The following is an 18582-nucleotide window of genomic DNA, read 5'->3' on the forward strand; positions in this document are numbered from 1 at the left end:
TAATTGTATTTAGCGTATCGTTGATTTTTAAATGGTATGGCTCTCACGGGAAATTAGTTTTAAAAAATGGGCATTTATGGCTGTGTCTGCCAAAAAGGTTCCCGACCCCTGGTGTAAGATATGTAGATGTAGCTAAAGTATACATACTGTAAATATGTTTTTAGAACTCTTATTATTATAGCAACTTTTTTTTATAAGAAGGTATGAGTGTACGTACTGTAAATATGTTTTTAGAACTCTTATTATTATAACGATTTTTTATAACAAGGTACAATACTGTAAATATATTTTTAGAACTTATTATTACAACAACTTTTTTTTAGAAAAAGGTACAAGTGTACCTACTGCAATTGTGTGGACACTCCCTGCCTTCTGCTGGCATGTGGGCAACTTTCGTGCCATAATTCCTCTATTTAGCGGTTTTATTTTGAATTTGTGAATTTCAGATTTTTTTTTTTTTTGGGGGGGGAAGCGATGTACTGAAGCCGCGATAAACGAACCGCGATGTAGCGAGGGATTACTGTGTAATGATTTATTCGCATGGAAGCAGTTAACATGACATACCTCTGGGAGGGGTTATGCACTGCTTGAGTTGGCCAACCCTCGTTAAACGTTAGACGAAGAAGAAGAAGAAGAAGAAGAAGAAGAAGAAGAAGAAGAAGAAGAAGAAGAAGAAGAAGAAGAAGAAGAGGAAGAAGAAGAAGAAGAAGAAAAGGACGAAAATATCCCTGCGGCCTTGCGCACAAATTTTTCTGGCGTGGCGTTAGTTTTAGCGTGATTCTGAAGGTGCCTATTCGAGTGAGCTTACGCTAGGCTGGAATCCAATCGCCTCCGACATCTGTTGTGAATCTTTTGACGCGCCAGAAGTTTTTTTTTTTTTTTTTTGCTTTGTCACACTTTCGTCGTTCCAGGTAAGAACGTGTCGCTCCCTCTTCCCGCCATCATTGTCTTTGTTTGCGCCGAGGCTAACATTGGCTGCTAGGTCTTGGCCGCCATCACATTAAGCCCACCGAAAATTTCCGAGAGTCAACTTCTGCAAAATGCGTCTACTTGGGTTTTCGTTCGGGTTGCGAGTGTTTTATTGTTGAAACTATTGCACTCAGGCTAGCTTAATGGAAACCTCAAATTGGCCGAGGTAGCGTTGAAAATCATGAACTACCAGAAGATGAAACATTATTAGCAGTTAACACGATCATGCCAACTTCTTGAGACCTTTATGCCAGTATTACCATATTGCAAAGAAGACACAATTACAAAACAGTTAGCCCCCCTAACAAAAAAGCCCCATGCACTAACTTTCACACATTGGTCATTAAAAAAAAAAAAAAAAATACAGCAGCCCAAGGTAATTGCAACGAATGCAAGGCTAAGAAATATCAATTAAATTACACAATAAATGAGAAGCATTGCTTAAATACACATTATCTATTCATCCATTCATAATTAGTTTGTGAAAATGAACAGCCTAATAAAAAACGGTTGTGAAGGAAAACATATATTCGAAAGCAGCAAAATACAGGGTAAGTTCTGTTTCAAGTAGTCTTCAACAGTTTACCATCACAGAATTTGTCCTGGTCATCCATGTGCAATTGACTGTGGCGAGTTGGTGATCACTGCACAATAACCGCTCTCAAAGAGACAATGCAAAACCTGCTGCACCTTCGATATTTGTGGCACACTGGCACCCCTTCATGTTGTGATGCACATGACCTGCTTCTGGGGATCAATAAAGTATCTATCAATTTGCGCATGCACAACTATTTGTCGTGGGCTGTTACTCAGGCATGCAACTGTGTTTCAAGGGCGGGCGGACAGACAGACCATCCATCCATCCATCCATCCATCAGTTGGTCAGTCAATCGCATGGCGCTGAGACGAGGGCACGTGAGGTACCTGAAGGTGAGAGAGGCGTCTGAATCCTGGCCGAGTTGGCCTGTGGGAGAAAGTCACAAAATTGAAAAGGGGTGCCTTGTGTGTCGGCAGGTGACCCTTTAACCCAAAGGCTGTGTTTCAGGTGTGCGAGGTGCAGGCGTCCCAGAAGGACATCAGAGACGCTGAAGGAGCCGGCGGAGCAAAGGTGACTTTGCACAGCGGGGCGCGCCGACCCGCCCATGTCCATGTGCTTTATAATGTCACAATGCGCCCGCAGGAGATGTACGACAATGGCTACGGCGAGCACGCCGCCGAGGACGACAACGCCAGAACCAACCTGATCGTCAACTACCTGCCGCAAAGCATGAACCAGGAGGAACTGCGCAACCTGTTCAGCAATGTCGGCGAGGTGGAGTCGGCGAAGCTGATTCGGGACAAAGTCGCAGGTACGTCACTGAATCGCATTGCGGCCGCTCACACCACCATGCTGTCACGTTAGCGGCGGCGGACTACCACAATGACAGTGACCTGTACGGGGCGTGAAGCAGTGTCAGTTCAGGCCCACTGTGCTCCTAGGTTATTTTTGTTTTGTTTTTTATGGAGAGAAAGAAAAAGAAAAGAAAGTTTGTCTGGGCGCCTGACGTTATCTCCGATGCGGTGAAGCGGTACAGCGGTGGCATCTAATGTCATGACATTTTATTGAAAGAATTAGTCTTGGGAAGTGCCTCCCTTTGCATTTGCTCGCTCGCTCACATGAGCCAGCCATTGGCCGCTCAAGGAAATTAGTGCCGCCACTGGAACGGCGACATGCTCGGTCTACATCGGACGTACTTAACATGTACGACGGCGGGCGCTCCGCGCACATTCCCTGCGCCTTGAAGCGAGGGCCCCTTGCAAACGGGCAGCGGCAACAAGTCCCGTGTCACAACAATCATTTCCAGTTGGACCTGAGTTCCAAATGGTGTGTTTTTGTTATTATTTTATTTTGGATTTTCCATGTCTGTCACACTCATGACCGGTTCCCTTTCAAATGCTGTTCAGGCGGCCGTTTGTTTTTTCCGCCGACCGTTGTCCTTGTTTTTGGGAACCGGCGTTGCATTGTGTTTGTTTGAATGTCGAATTTTTACAATATGTTGCGTCGAGGGCGTGTTGACCTGTAAGCTTTTTCTAAATTGTTTGTTTCTTGAGCTGGCCCCGCTGTCAAAGAGTCACTGTCGTCAACATGAAGGGAATGTATTTGATTTGTAGCAACCTTTTGTGTTTTTGTAAAATCTGAGCCGGTGGAAAGGTCATGCGGCCTTAGCGAGCATTTGTACACTGTGCACTTTTGTTGACCTCTGTCATTTTGTTGTTGTTTTTTGTTTTGTTGTTTTGCTTTGTGTTTCTAGGAAACAGTTTAGGTTACGGCTTTGTTAACTTTGTTAACGCTAGTGATGCCGAGAGGGCAATCAGTTCCCTCAACGGCCTGAGGCTTCAGTCTAAAACCATCAAGGTAAAGTTCCACTTTCACTTGCTGCTCTGTAGGGGGTGCTCTTTCTCAAGCATCCACAAGGTACTCAACATTGTCGTTTTTTTGTTTTTTTCAACAATCTGTCACTTCTACTGTGCCTGACTTTTTTTTAGTAACCTATTGTTTTGATTTGATCAAGTTTTAATGTCTTTTATTTCTATTTTTATGAACAAACGTTGCTGTTTGAGGCTTTTGATGTAATGTGAAATTGCCTAAATCCTGCCAATGAAATTTTGCTCTTGAATATGTCAATGTTTTCTTTTGACCAAGCTGGCTTTGTGCAGCTTGTTCAAGTGTTTGTTCTTTTGCTGCAGGTGTCGTACGCCCGTCCCAGCTCAGACACCATCAAAGATGCCAATCTGTACATTAGCGGCCTGCCGCGCACCATCAGCCAGCAGGACCTGGAAGACATGTTTTCTCGCTACGGGCACATCATCAATTCCCGTGTGCTGGTGGACCAGGCATCAGGTAAGCACACACGCATGCCAGGCAGCGGTCACATCCAGCTCACACATGCGCTCGGCCATTTAGGTCTGTCGAGGGGCGTGGCCTTCATCCGATTCGACAAGAGGGCTGAGGCTGAAGAGGCCATCAAGCAGCTCAACGGGCACACGCCGGCCGGCGGCTCCGAGCCCATCACGGTCAAGTTTGCCGCCAATCCCAACCAGGCCAGGAACTCTCAGCTTGTGTCACAAATGTACCATGGCCAATCGCGACGCTTCGCTGGACCTGTGCACCACCAGACACAGAGGTTCAGGTACGCACCACGCCACACATACATGTGCTCAGGAAAGAACAAGCCACAGACAGTGGTCACTGGAATGGCTTATCACAAAAGTCAGGCCATGTATGAATCAAGGACAATGGCAATACAAAATCAAAACCATATACCGCTTTTTTTGGCCACCATGCCAAAGAGCAGGCAATGAGCTGCCTCCCTGCGGCTAAGGTACCATTTCGCTCATGTCTGTCCGTTGCCTTTCATAAGTCACCAGGAAACGTAAACACGACGTGGCCTGTGTCGTCGCTGAAATCGTTACGCTCATCTTGCCTGATTAGTCGCCACAAGCTGCGGAACTGTACAAATTTAGCGTTGCTAAACGTCCCATATATATTTTTTGTACGTTGATAATATGTATCGTCACTGTGAAGGCATGCAATTGATAATGATATAAATTTTGGGCCGTTTGGCCCAGCCCTGTTCGGACCTTGAACGCAAACTTAATAACTTTGCACGCACATTAGACGTGGCATAAACGTATAGTCTTGAGACCTCTTGTATGATTTTCAAGAAAGGTTTGACAAATTATTCACGGTTCTACGTTTCATTTACCTAAATGCAACAAGTCCGCCCTTTGGACAGAGGTCGTGTTTTAACAAACTCCTAGAGTTTTTCTCCGATCATCTTCAAACATTTGGTGTTTCATTCATGAAAAGTTTTTGAATGCTTTTCTCCCTGTCACATGCCGTTGCCATGGCGATTCACTTTTTGCAAAGAAAAATAATGCTGTTTTTGAGGGTTTAAACCCAGGTGAAAAACTCCTGCAGTTAGGGCACATCATACCTGGTATAAAAATTTACAATATTTATGTACCTGAACATGGATGTACCCCAACTTTTAAGTGATCTTTTTGTGTGTTTTTCTTTTTGCTTTAATCCCCGCATATGGGAATTCCAACAGGATGTTGTTTTTAAATTTACAGAAAAATTTGGATTTTTTTGGGGAAGGCGGGGTGGTGCGAAAATCGCTGCCATCACGTAACAGCTGTTTCTCCTCCAGGTTCTCTCCAATGAGCGTGGAGCACATGGGCGCAGGAGGAGGGGCTTCGGGAACCCCGTCAGGATGGTGCATCTTCATCTACAACCTGGGCCAGGAAGCGGACGAGGCCATGCTGTGGCAGCTCTTCGGGCCTTTTGGCGCCGTCAGCAATGTCAAGGTCATCCGCGACTTCAGCAGCAACAAATGCAAAGGCTTCGGCTTTGTCACCATGAACAACTACGAGGAGGCGGCCATGGCCATACACAACCTCAATGGCTACCGGCTGGGGGACAAAGTCCTCCAGGTGTCCTTCAAGACCAGCAAAGGACACAAGTAGACTCTAGGTCCCAGCTTGTTGCTCGCTTTCTGTGGGGCTTACCTTGTCCGCCTGTGGAGCGTACGCTCCTTTTGGTTGTCCTGAGCTCAACTCGTTGCTTTGGTTTCACTTGTCACAAGGGCAAACCCTTCTCATCCACGGACTACATTTCTCCCCACAATGTTGCTTGTTTCTCTCCAAACCACCTCAGCTCAATAAAAAGCCATCCCAAAAATCAGCCATGCTGCTCAGTATTCAGTTCCGCAGACATTAGTGATTTACAAGAAGCATTTGAAGTTTCTCAGTAGCTAAGTAATGCAACATATCACAAGCAACTATGGTATCATTGCGGTATCATAGTAGGCTATGTGCTGTCGGCATACAAATTCCCCATGCACTGGGGCAACATTATCAATGTTGATCATTAATGTTAATCATCAATATTCCATTATTTCTGTCATTGGTTTTGTAAAACGCTTTATTTCAACGAAAGCCGTAGCGAAAGTGCTATATAAAAGATGTATTGATCATAAATGCATCTGGGCTTCATTTTCATTGAATTATATATACATTTTCGTAAAGTAACCTCAACTGGAGCAATGTGGTATGTGCGCCGCTGGTTTTTGTATACCGTAGTTCCTTTTCTATCCGTAAGATAGCAGCAGGCGCATACATGTGTTTCCTAGTCGGCGCCCCCTCCCCCCCCCTGGATGACGTCAATCTGCTATTTCCGTTGGCGAAGGCAGCCACCGCAGCTTGATGTAAACAAACGACGTTTAAGAAAAAGTCTCGCGTACTGGACGTCGAGATTCGTGGGTGTGACGCGAGTGATGGAGTGAAGTAGAGGCGGCAACATGTCCATGGAAGACCCCTTCTTCGTCGTCAAAGGGTCAGAAAAGCTTATGGGAAACTGTTAGCGTGTTAGCCCTGGCACATCCCGTGTCTCTGCACAACCAAACAAGTCATCGTTAAATCGCCAAAATATAGACTTGTTCAAGCATATAACGTATGATTTTCAAGAAATAATTGATCTTATATTCCTAAGAATCAAGTAGTTCATGTGATAATAGAGCAATATTCGTAATCAACTCGTTCCATTAAACAATTCGTTTGACAGTAATTCAGTGAAAAAAAGGTGCGTTGATAATAGCTCAAATCAACAATTCATCTCGTATTTACAACGAATGACAGCCTCAGCCAAATGGCTCACATGGTTTACACCAGTGGTGTCATCACGAATTTACACAATAAACCAGGTGTGTTCGGATCTCTGCAGTGGAGGCTCTGCCAAACCCCTGAGACCGACTCACTGAACCCCAAGGGCAGGGGTGTCAAACTCATTTTTATTTTGCGGGCCGCATTGCAGTCATAGCTTCTTTCGGAGGGCCATTATGACTGTCAACTCAAATAAATGTGTGAGCACCTCATATTATATACAGTAAAAGCTACAAAACAAACTGACAAATAACTCGTTTTCAAATCAGACGAGTAAAAACTGGTCAAATATTTAAAAAAAACATTAAAAGTGAAGACAATTTGCAATTCTAGTAATGACACGAATTTGATGCACAATTTGTCTTCGCGGGCCACATAAAATGATGTGGTGGGCTGTATCTGGCCCCCGGGCCTTGAGTTTGACACCTGTGCCCTAGGGCAGTGTTTCCCAACCTTTTTTCATTCATGGCACACCTTTTCATTGGAAAAAATCTCGCGGCACACCGCCAACAAAAATCTGTTAAGCTCCTATATTAAAATCAGTTATATTACAACGAAACACGTAGAGTCCTATTCCTATATATGTATGGAGAGTCGAATAATTTAATAGAAATAAATACTAAATATTCTTTAAATTGTATTCCTTTTTTTAAATAAAAGTGACAGTTTTTTAAAAAGGTTTTAGACGGTGTAAGAAATAAACTATTTAAAGTGATTGTGATTAAAATAAAAGAATCAACGTGATTTTGTTTACTGTTTTAGACTAGGTCTATAAATATTGCAACAATAAGAACAAAGTCACTTTTAAAGACGCTCTGCTGTTCTGACAGCAGCTGAGTGGCTATCACAGTCGAGGAGTCTCGACTTGACTGCATTATTTTACGTATGTGAAAAATAACCAATCCAGGTTCTCCGGTTGAACTGCATTCTCTGATTTCCATCGGACCACAAACGCACCACAACCGTCATAGTGTCTGTCACTGTTAGCAAAAGCACACAGCAACACACACATAAACTGAATATGTGCCGATGCAATACAATCATATCGACACAATATGAAATCTCAAGATTCTCCGATTCTCCACACATGCACGATTAGCAAGTGGCTGACCAGGCCTTGCGCGAACTGACCAGTGGTTTGGCGATCCTGTTTACAATGCGCTCCGTAATTAATATTGGACAGTCCCACGGCACAGCTGAACGTCTCTCACGGCACACCAGTGTGCCGCGGCACAGTGGTTGGGAAACACTGCCCTAGGGTTTGAGCGAACCCAGGTTAAGAACCACTGGTTTACACTTTGAGTCAAAAGCCAATACGTCCTACAATTCTACGACACAACTGGAATGGCCTGAACAAGTGATGAGTAAATAGGAAATATCACTTTGTTTCGTTTTTACCGAAAGTAGCGACTTTCCATTGAATTGGATTCAAGCTCGCCTCTTATTGCATCCAAGTTTTTGTTGCCCAAGAATGATCCGTGACAGCTGGCCACCCCCAACTTTGCCTGTTTGCTCGTTAACAGGGAGGTGCAGAAGGCCCTGAGCGGCGCTCAAACCCTCCATCACAGATGGAGGGAGTTGCTGCTGGAAGGGGGTGCAGCCTCGAAGGAGGAGATGGACTGGACCACGAATGAGCTGAGGAACAGTTTGCGCTCCATTGAGTGGGACCTGGAAGACCTTGATGAGACCATCAATATCCTTTCCCCAGTGTAGATAGCTGCTTAGAAGAGGAGAAGAAGAAAGTTGAGCTTTTTCACAAGGCGATCCTTCTATTTGCTGTATGCGTGTGTGCGCATGAGTTCTCGGACTGCGTTTGTGTGTGAATATTTGTCGCTCCCAGAAGTCAATGCTAATTTAATGTTCGCGTGTGAGTGGGATTTCCCCCCTGACTTTAGCAGTAGCATTGCCGATGTATTTGAAAAGGAAGCAAGTCATGTGTTCAAATATACATGGTGTGTCGTCGTTTTTGTCGTGTGTTCAGTTTGACAATCAACTCCACCTGGGGGGTATTCCAGAAAGCAGGTTCAACATACTCTGAGTATATCCTTGAACTCTGAGGTGACTTACTCTGAGAATGGGGACTCTGAGTATTCGGTTCCAGAAAAGATGATCTGAGTTAGTTCAATCAACTCAGTATGTTAACCTGGAGTTACGCGCGCACAACAACTATAAAAAGCCATCATCAATCGAGCCCCGATAGCACGAGTCACCATGACAATTGAGGAAAAACAGATCACCTTATTTTACCACAATGGAGTTGGAGGTCCTTATGCAAGCAAGTACAAACGTATTTTTCGCCGCAAATCTAATACGGCAGCAGCAGCGAAGGAGAGTGAGACGTCATAGGAGGAAATTGTTGCCCGATGCGCAAGTTTGAATATACTATTTTATTGATGTAACGTCTAACCATAAGATCGTAGCATAGCCTATATTTATGAATTTAAATAGGAATAAAATCAGAATTTCATTTAGTGCAGTCCGACAGGAGAAACAAGGACCTGGAAGCAGCTCAAAAATGAAACAAAAACATTAGTCAAAAAGGTAAGGCATGTTTTGCTAGCCTGTGATTGCACTTCACTTTGATTTTAATTTAATTATTTCAAATGGACTTACGCTATTGAACAAAATCAATATTAATTTAAACTAAAATATTAAATCAGTGGCTACTTCAAATAATTTAAACCCCAAACAAAATGTTTTCCCACATCTTCTAGGTTAATTCTACACTTCGTGGATTAATACTTGACATGAACATCATTTATGTTGTAGTCATTTAAAATGTGACACTAGCCAACAGCAACACTCATTAAAATACTATTTTAAAACAAACATTGAGTTCTGCTCAGCCAATAGAAAAAAGTAATATTATGCATCCCTGATATTATAAAGAAAACGCCATTTGCAAAAAAAAAAACGTAGTGCTATGTGTAAAGTTTGGTCTGATGTGAGTGCTCATCTGCGGTGTGTGGGAATCGAACTCTCGGTGCCTGCCCCCAAGTCAGGTGAGTATGCCACTACACTATCAAGTATCCCACGGAGAAGGTTATTGAGATAAATTCTACTGTTCAAAGAAAAGTGGTAGCGTTCTAAAATATATTCTTCGAGAAATGATAAAATGTCTAATCTGGGTCGAAAGATTCTCGCGACGTAAAGTGTTTCGAATTATTACGGCTTCGATGTCGATCGGATTTTGAATGAACAGCCAATCCGTGATTAACCGCTTTCTTTGTGTGGGAGGAGACAGGTTGAAACTCTGGGTCACAGGGTCAGGTCACAGTGGCCTGGTTGACTGTCATCTTTCCGGACTCTGCTGTGCATCGGGAGCGGCTAGCGTGCTATCACTCTTATTGTTCATCTTGTTTTATTTTTCCTGTGTTGTTTACTTGTATGTGCGTTGTGAACTCTGTCTTGTCACCCTGGGATAGTGAGAAACGTAATTTCGATCTCTTTGTGTGTCTTGACATGCAGAGGAATTGACAATAAAGAAGACTTTGACTTTATAGTAAACCTGCCAGCGAGCAGGTTATGTTCATAGAGTAAGTTACAGCAGTAACTGACTCAGAGTTTAAGTTACCTCTCTTTCTGGAACGGATAACTCAGAGTTTCTCTCATTTCAGGGTTAACTTACTCTTTAAGTTTTCACATAACCCACTTTCTGGAATACCCTTCTGGGGTTAGGGTTCAGGATCAAGCACGCTCAGGCTGAGGCTACGCCTGCTGTGAAAGGAATGTAGTGCATTCTAGGTACTTTCAGCGCCACAGTAGTTTTACTCTGATGAGATTTTCTTGAAATGGTGGCAGGGAGGAGGTGCTCATTCAGAGCTTTTAAGAGCGGTCCGTCCAGTCAACGCTGAGAAAGCGAGAACATGGTCCGCCCTTTGGCTCAAAGCCGGCCCGCCAGTGTCTGCTTTCTTAACAGTCAGTCAACGCATTGTGGAGTCCAACCCCAAGAAGTTCAACCTGGATGCCGGTGAGCTGGCCAAAAGAAAAGCCTTCATCAGCAGCACCAGACGCAGTGTCAAGGTACGCCACGCCTCATTGTGTCTGACTTGCATTGAGATACTTGTCACATGCAGCCTTTCCTCCCTCCCGTCACAGCAAATGAAGGAGCACATGACGAGTGGCCCGGCCGTGGCCTTTGCCGACGGGACAGACAAGCGGGTGCTCCATCGGCTTCCGGCGTAGATGATCATATGTGTGCTCAGGCGGTAAGGTCTGAAGAATGTAGCTTGTGCGCAGGTGCCGCTCGGCGACGGCGCCAAATGCGACGTGTACCGGCCGCCGGCGCGTGGCCTGCACAACGCTAACTCCGACTTCATCGAGAACCAGCAACTTCAGCAACAGGTTGACCAAGACGCACGGCCAGCCCGGAAACCGCTCGCCGGCCGGCTTCGCTCATTCCTTGGTTTTCCTGTCAGTTGATGGCGGAGCAGCAGGACGAACAGCTGGAGCTTGTCTCGGGAACCATTGGCGTCCTCAAGAACATGTCAGAGAGGATTGGCCTGGAGTTGGATGAGCAGGCTGTGTAAGATGGCCCCGCTCCCGCCGTGACGGCAGACGAGGAAAAGCGGCATTTAGTTGTGTGCATCTTTCTTTTTTGCAGTATGCTGGACGACTTTGGCCAGGAGATGGACAGCACACACTCCAGACTGGACAACGTAATGAAGAAACTGGCCAAAGTGTCCCACATGACCAGCGGTAGGCACTCAGACTTGTCGGCCGGCTGCAGGACCTCCTGCTTGCTGGTTTAGAAGGACTTGGGCTGGCCAACTGGCATCTCTCACACCTGATCTCCCTCACCTCCCGCTCTCCCTCCCTCAATCTCCCCATCGGCGGATGACGGCGCAGACCGCCGCCAGTGGTGCGCCATTGGTGTGCTGCTGGCTGTCCTCTTGGTCATCCTCCTGCTCCTTGTCATCCTCTGACACGATGACTCGTCTTCATCCTCCCGGACCAGAGGTCGTTGTCTATTTTGTCTCCTGCTGAGTGGCAACTGTTTTCTTCCCTTCCTTTGCGGGCTTTTCAGTGTGAAAGACTGACTCGATTCTTTGTTGCACAGTCCACCTTTTGTCCTGTAGGTGTCACAAGCAGCCCTAAAGCCAGGGCTGCCCAAGTCCTGTCCTGAGAGAACCTACCCAGACTGTATTTCCAACGTCGCTTGATTCAAATCATCAGGCTTTTGCAAACTTATTGCTGAGCTCATCCATGGTACCGGATGTGTTGCAGTTGGATGACATCTCAAACAGGCTGGATAGGGGCTCTTCAGGACAGCCCTGCCTAAAGCCATTCTAAAAGAATCCATCCATTATCTGACCTGCTTATCGTCACAAAGGTCACAACCCAGGTGTCTCGGTAATGGAACCAAAACCACATATTCTAATTTCTTTTTCCATTCATAAAATCCTTCTCTTGTCCCAAACGTGTTACCTCCACTTTTGTCTGGGTTGTGTTCGGACGGACAGGGCAGGCCTGAAATAGTGACGAAGCTCAGTGAAGGACACCCAATGGCAAGTGAAGGAATGGGGTCGAAATACAAAAAGTCCTGCCTATCTACAAAAACAGATGTGCTCAAACCTCATTGAATAAAGTACATAAGCAGACAAGTATATTCACATATTAAATCAATAAAAGAAAACATTTTAAGCATATAATTATACCTACACACCAAATCAATAAAGAAAACATAACGAGACATTTTTGATAGGTGGTAATGACAAAGGTTTTATAACTTTATGATCTGATATGTATTTCTGAGCACTTTGAAATAACAAATGTCTTTTGATATATTGCCTAAATAGCTTAATGACCCTTAAGGAACTGTGTAATGCATGCCTGATGTTTTTCTCTAAATCATGGACACGGCCAGAGTCGTCTTGACCGTTCAGTACTTGATTGTATCTTATGTTTTGACTAATGCTAGACGCCAGTTTTTGATTACTACTGAACGCTCTGCACAGAGGGAAATATTTTGCCTAACAAAGAAAAGATACGGTTGGAAGCATGATTAAACTAAGAATATAATCACGTAAGCAAAGACCTGAAGTATCAAAAGAACAGCAATAGATTAATAATGTCACAGCCAAAAGCTAACATAATTTCGTACAAAATGACAAAATTGAAAGAATGAGGTACGACAGTGTATGTCCAAGATTGGAGAAGAATATTCACAGGAAGGTCACGTGGAGATAAAACCAGCAGGTGCCAGAGGGAGCCAGCCAAGGACTCGGCCAAAGATGATCGCCAAGGCCAAAAGACGGGATGGAAGACAACAGCCCCTACACACACCGAATCGCCCATAACCAGCCCCCACTCCCATGGCGAACTTGCCCCACCCCAAAGACTCATCACCCATCAATCTCGGCCCACAATGTGCAACTTAATATAAGCTGATCAAAGAACCTTGAACGTTGCCTTTTCTGAATGGAGACTTTCTGCTCTTGAAGGGCCCAGCGCTGTATTGTACTTTCCTGAAAACCGAGCTTTCTAAACAAGAATTGTGATTGAACTCAACCAACCTGTGTAAGTCTAATTTCTGCTTCAGTGTCTTAGCATTTTCCCAAATCTAAAGAAATCAAACGAGCACGCAGTGAGTAAATTGGATAACAGGTGATTGGCAATGGCTTTTGTCGTGAGACGCAGATAGCGCGCTCCCTAAATTGTGGACAAAATCCAACAAAACCTCTAGAAAATCTACGAACAGGAAGACCAACCTGGATGCATAAAAAAAAAAAGGGTCCAGGTGCCAACAAATTCGGTCAAGTTCATGGTTGTCATCAGTCAGTCCAACAGATCTCAAAGAAAACATCAGGTGTGATTACTACCAATTAGCCATCCATCTTTTCAGCACAAGTAAAAACCCAGACATCATAGACAAACTAGAAAATGCCATTTCTGGAGAAATTGCGTGTGAAGGCGAAGAGGTTGATTAACTTCTTGGGGAATGCTGCCGAATGATGTTGAAATGAGTTGAATTACTTGAGAAATGTAGAAAAAAGAAGTGTAAAACGAAATTTTGGAGAATTTGCGGTGAATTTCAAAATTGAAAATTTGTGTATTTTGGTAATTGGGAAGTTGTGAAATAGGTAGGAAAATGATGAACAGTTGAAAGTTGGAACGGGTTGAATCGGTTGAAAAATGTAGAAATTAGAGTTGAAAATGAAATTTTGGAGAAATTGGCGTGAATTTCAAAATTGAAAAATGTAGAAGTTAGTGCAAATGTTCAATCCCCATCATTTACGGATGACCGCAAAGAGAAGCATTTTGATTTGAGATGAGCATAGGGAATGATCATCTGCCGTAAAAGCAATCCTTCAAGTACGGCTGTTGACAGCCCATTCTCATTTTGGCTATCAAAGATTTTCACACAATTTCTGGAAATTGGTTTCCCTGACGAGCACACGATGTCTCAAGAAAGGAATTTTTGACACATTTTTCTGAAATGCTTCATGTCTTAAGCTACATTTTGCCATCTGTTAGGTTCATTCCCAGTTCTTTATCTTTAATGCTCGCTATGCTAACAGTAATTACCAAGAGGCCGCTTTGACAGTTTAACTATTTAATGTATGCCAGAATGATCGATGCACAGCTGTGGAGCCCTTTCTGCGAGATTCGGAAGAAGGTCTAACTCCCAGCGCCGAGGTTCCTGCTCTTATACTACTCTCGGCCGCCTTCCTGCAAGGAGGCGAATCTGCCTAGCCTGTGCGATAATGTGTGACCTTGTAGTCTTAACTGAGAGCGACTTCTACATATGTGCATAGAGTGTCATAGAGAAGAGAAAGCTAATGAAGTAAGAGAAGGGTTACAGCGATATAACGGCATAGCTCAAGCTACCTAGCTAATCACTTACCTTACCTTACAGGTCACTCAACTAAACTTGAGCTTTTGATAAAAAAAATATATGGCTCCCCCACACAAATGAAGAAGGTATCAGGCTTTGATGTCTATTCATATGCAAATGAGTTAGGGGTCATAAACTTTTATGACCTTTTTATGACTTGTTATGGTATCATAAATCACCCCCTTTTGAATTGGGGCGGGGTTGGGGGCATCAAGATGGCGCCAGTCGTGACGGCGCCATCTTTGACTGTCACCATTTTGGTTTGCTGGCGCCATTTTTAAAATGTGGATATGTATTTTTATGAATCAAGACAGGTGTAGCATCTGAGCTAGCTTTGCTACCAGCCCGTACGTGTGGCTTGAAGGGGCCCGTTTTGTTGAGAAGGTGAAGAGGAGGGGGTGTTTGTGTCAGTGTGGGGGGTCACGAGAGTCGTCATTATTGGTGCCAAAGTTGTCTGGAAGAGAGTCGCATGTAATTTGAGAAACAATAGTTTAGCCAAAGTTATCTGAAAGCGAGACGCATGCAATTTGCCAAACAATAGTTTAGAGGATCAAGGGGGTTTTGTTGAGAAAATCATTGAAGTGTCATCAGCATGGTGCCAAAGGTATCTGAAAGATAAAAAAATCAAGGTGTTGGCGCATGTAATTTGACAAACAATAGTGGAGTCGGCATTATTGGTGCCAAAGATATCTGATGAGCTAGAGACTGTTGAAATCGTTTAATTTTGGAGGGAGACAGATGAAGGCCTCTGTTTTTATGAAGGTTGTCTAAGTTTAAAACATATCCTGATTTAAAAAAAACACGTGATACACAGAGGTGTGATTTGAGAGAGGGGGCTGGACCTGTTGTTCGTATATTACGCCAGAGTATTGTGCTGCTAATTCATAGGAAAGAGCTAAGCTAAAGCTGTGGTGTTAAACTGCAAACCTGAAGCTCAAATCATGATAGCAGAAACGCCGGTCAGTATCCATCTTTGCCGTAAAGGCCCTGATGGTTTGCTAGATGCCCCTTGGAAGAAACAAATGTATCTAAGGTGTATGCAACAAAGGCCTACAGAAAAACTTGAGCGGAGCTGGCATCTAACACCAGAGACTCTATGGGGATTTAAATTTTTTTACGAGACTGGTGAGTTGTCTTTCTTTATGAGAAACCAAGAGAGCTCTGGATCAAACAACAGCAACTATGAGCAGGCCGGTGCGTATGGTACGTTGAACTCAAATGACTGGGGTGTTTTAAATCAACTCCTGCCAGAGGTTTTGTCTGAATTTCTCAATGAATACAGGTTAGAAGGTGAGCTGAATGCAACTTGGATTTCAAAAATCACAGTCAGCGGAAGATGTTTTTTCCGGCTTAAAGTTTCTCCTCAAACTGTTGATAGGACAGAAGATGGAGAGCTAATCGATCTAATGTATCTAAAGCTAGAAGTGTTTAACAGCGAGTGTGGCGTTTTCCAGACAATACTAAATATACCATTGATCGTGTGGTATGAAAGGATGCAAGCATTTGGTGAGAGTATTACGGGACTTTTTCTATCAAGCCGTGTCTGGACAAACGTCGTCGGAGTGAAACGTAAACTGACTTTAGATTAACCCTTACTAAAAAATTAACTTTAAACTACCCCCTTCTCAACACACTAGACTGTGTTCCTCCTACCCCCCCTCCTAGCCCCCTCTTTTTCTCACCTGCAGTCACAGAAAGGTGGGGTTGTAGTCATTAGCATAACTATCTAAAATGTATAAGAGCGGACTTGCAGATGCCTCTTTCACACACACACAAGAGCTCTGTCTACACATCAGAGAAAGAAGATGGCTCAAAAAATGCTTGCCAGAAGACTTTTACCACGTTTTGTAGCTATGGGCAATGAGCCAGGCATCACATTCTGGTCCAGCCCTGACAACTCTAATGCAGAGACAGATGATGATGCGGACACAGCGTTCATAGCGGCACCACGGCCAAGCATGGCGAATGAACAACCGGAACCAACGCCAGCGGGGCCAGAGACAAGGGCGGAAAGGTTTGAGATTCTTCCACTGCCTACTCCCGACCCGAGCGAACGCATGTCACCGATCTGCCTCGACGATCTGCAACCCGATTCTCTCTATGGAGCTTTGTCATCAACCTTTGACGTGTTTGAAACCCCTGAAACCTCGGGGTGCAACCTAGCAAGCACGACGGGGCAGCAACAGCAGCAGCAGCAGCAGCAGCAGCAGCAGCAGCAGCAGCAGAGGCCGCAACAGCATGAACCATGGTCCTCATCACGAGCCATCGAATTGTTTGACGATGCCTGCGCACGCTATCCTGAAAATGGCATGGATTTGCCCTGCTTGTCTGCTGCTGACATTAGAGTCATGCTCAGAGAGACAGAGACACAGGTGCTCAGTGATTTTGAGGAGGCTGACGACACGATCGTTGACAATGACCCCCCGCTGGATCTTGAGTTTGGCATTGTTCCTACGGTGACGTCGACACCTGTGAGAATCAACACACAACAGAGAGTATAATATGACGGTAGAGCCTCTTAAATGGTTGGTGATCGAAGATTACACTCGCCTGAAATTGATGGTGGCTCATCTTTTGTATGATGCCTTAATGAAGCATGCTAAATTTAAGTGTGATGGATGTGCTCTTGACGATCTTAGTCAGATGCACCATACGTGCTTGTATGTTGAGGATCGAAACTTTTATTTCTACGTGAATTATGAAGCAGTGACGGCTGAGTTGTGCAATGCTGACTTCCTCCACACGTTGTCGACAATGCTTTTCTATTTTAAAACCATTCGCAATACTGTTTCTGCCATTCTACACGACCTAGCTCACGAGTGCAAGATCTTTGAGCGGCTCCGTATGATAAAACAAGAAGCGCGTGACACTGTGTTCAGTAACAACGAAGTCACTCTATTATTTAGAACGTTTGGAAAGACACAATGGGAGGTTTTGTGAAAAAAATGTGGGCCCAGCTGATGACTACCCTAACAGTACTTCTAGATTTAACAGGGGAGCAGCTAAAGAAGTTTAAAACTCTAATAGGGTCCAAAGTAACACCATCTATGTTATCTTCATTCATGCGTTATGTTAAACCTTAGGATTTATAGAAAAACATTTTTTTTACCATGTTTTTATTTTTACCATGTTTTATACTTGTTTCTGTTTATTAGTAATGTTTTTAAGAACTAGTTTGATTTTTTTCTGTAATAAACTATTGTGACCGGAAAAGCGATTGTTTCTCTGTGTTTATTCAATTTAAAATCACAAGATGTCATACCTGCTTGTTTTATTAACAGCGTCACACTCTGATATTGTTGGAATAATTTTAAGTGAAGCTTTGGCCTGCCAGTCCTGGAGGCCTCGCCTTTACGAGTTTATCTTTTCCTTTTATCTAGGTTCTTCCTTTTATGTGATAGGGATGTCTTTTGATCCCTGTCAGCCATTTGCATCCTTCCTGTCCTTATGTTGTCTGTGTGTTTTGGTTCCCGTAAGAGGCCTTCACTAACAATGAGCAGGGCTTATTTGCATAGGTGACATGTTCTTTGTTTGATTCACAGGAACTTCATTCCTTTTATTTAGCGGTAGGTTTGGTTCATAGCTTGTAGTTTATCAGACCTGTTTTTCTTTGTTAAAGGTTACATACAGTTAGAAGTAGTTGCATAAAAGTTATCCCATATTTACTCAATGTTTGTTTAAGGAACTGCATACCGGTTACCTCACGTTTGCTTAATGTGTGTTGAAATGTTTAGGACAAGTTACTTATTATTATTATCTGTTAATTACCAAGTAGATAAAGTTAGCAAAGGTCTAGTTGCATTTGTTCCACAGCAAAGCGGCAATCAACGTGCTTCAGGGTATTTGACCACAGTCGAGGACGAGTCAGCCAACTGTGAGAGAAGACAGCTGGGGACGGCCTCTGCAGGGGGTCACGAGCCAACAGCGAAGTGCTAATTCACACCACACTACATTCGTTTGCTAATCAGCGTTGCTACAGACACAATCCCCCCTCCCTTTAGTGTAGCAACGCCTCTGTAACCAGGGCAACCATAACATTAAAAAGAGGGGCACGTGGAGTAAGGACTCAGAAC

General features: G+C 44.0%; 2 protein-coding genes across 4 annotated transcripts; both read left to right on the plus strand.

Annotated features, from left to right (window-relative positions):
- The first annotated feature begins 618 nt into the window (after nucleotides 1-618).
- Nucleotides 619-5695, plus strand: LOC125975516 (ELAV-like protein 1). Of its 3 annotated transcripts, XM_049731193.2 has the most exons (8): nucleotides 630-911; nucleotides 1803-1899; nucleotides 2015-2077; nucleotides 2150-2318; nucleotides 3261-3364; nucleotides 3697-3850; nucleotides 3914-4139; nucleotides 5163-5695. In XM_049731193.2, exons 2-8 carry the CDS (start codon nucleotides 1864-1866, stop codon nucleotides 5476-5478), a joined length of 1068 nt encoding a protein of 355 aa, XP_049587150.1. In that variant the 5' UTR covers nucleotides 630-911; nucleotides 1803-1863; the 3' UTR covers nucleotides 5479-5695. The 3 variants fall into 3 exon arrangements, with proteins under 3 accessions (XP_049587160.1, XP_049587139.1, XP_049587150.1); XM_049731203.2 differs by having other exon boundaries at nucleotides 619-911; nucleotides 1984-2077; nucleotides 3697-4139; XM_049731182.2 differs by having other exon boundaries at nucleotides 620-911; nucleotides 3697-4139.
- A 463-nt stretch (nucleotides 5696-6158) lies between these two features.
- Nucleotides 6159-13182, plus strand: stx6 (syntaxin 6). The gene is made up of 8 exons (XM_049731554.2): nucleotides 6159-6346; nucleotides 8196-8365; nucleotides 10601-10695; nucleotides 10771-10833; nucleotides 10912-11016; nucleotides 11091-11197; nucleotides 11276-11370; nucleotides 11521-13182. Exons 1-8 carry the CDS (start codon nucleotides 6312-6314, stop codon nucleotides 11595-11597), a joined length of 747 nt encoding a protein of 248 aa, XP_049587511.1. The 5' UTR covers nucleotides 6159-6311; the 3' UTR covers nucleotides 11598-13182.
- The last annotated feature ends 5400 nt before the right edge of the window (nucleotides 13183-18582 follow it).

The sequence above is a fragment of the Syngnathus scovelli genome, chromosome 10, assembly GCF_024217435.2.
Source record: "Syngnathus scovelli strain Florida chromosome 10, RoL_Ssco_1.2, whole genome shotgun sequence".
Lineage (NCBI taxonomy): Eukaryota > Metazoa > Chordata > Actinopteri > Syngnathiformes > Syngnathidae > Syngnathus > Syngnathus scovelli.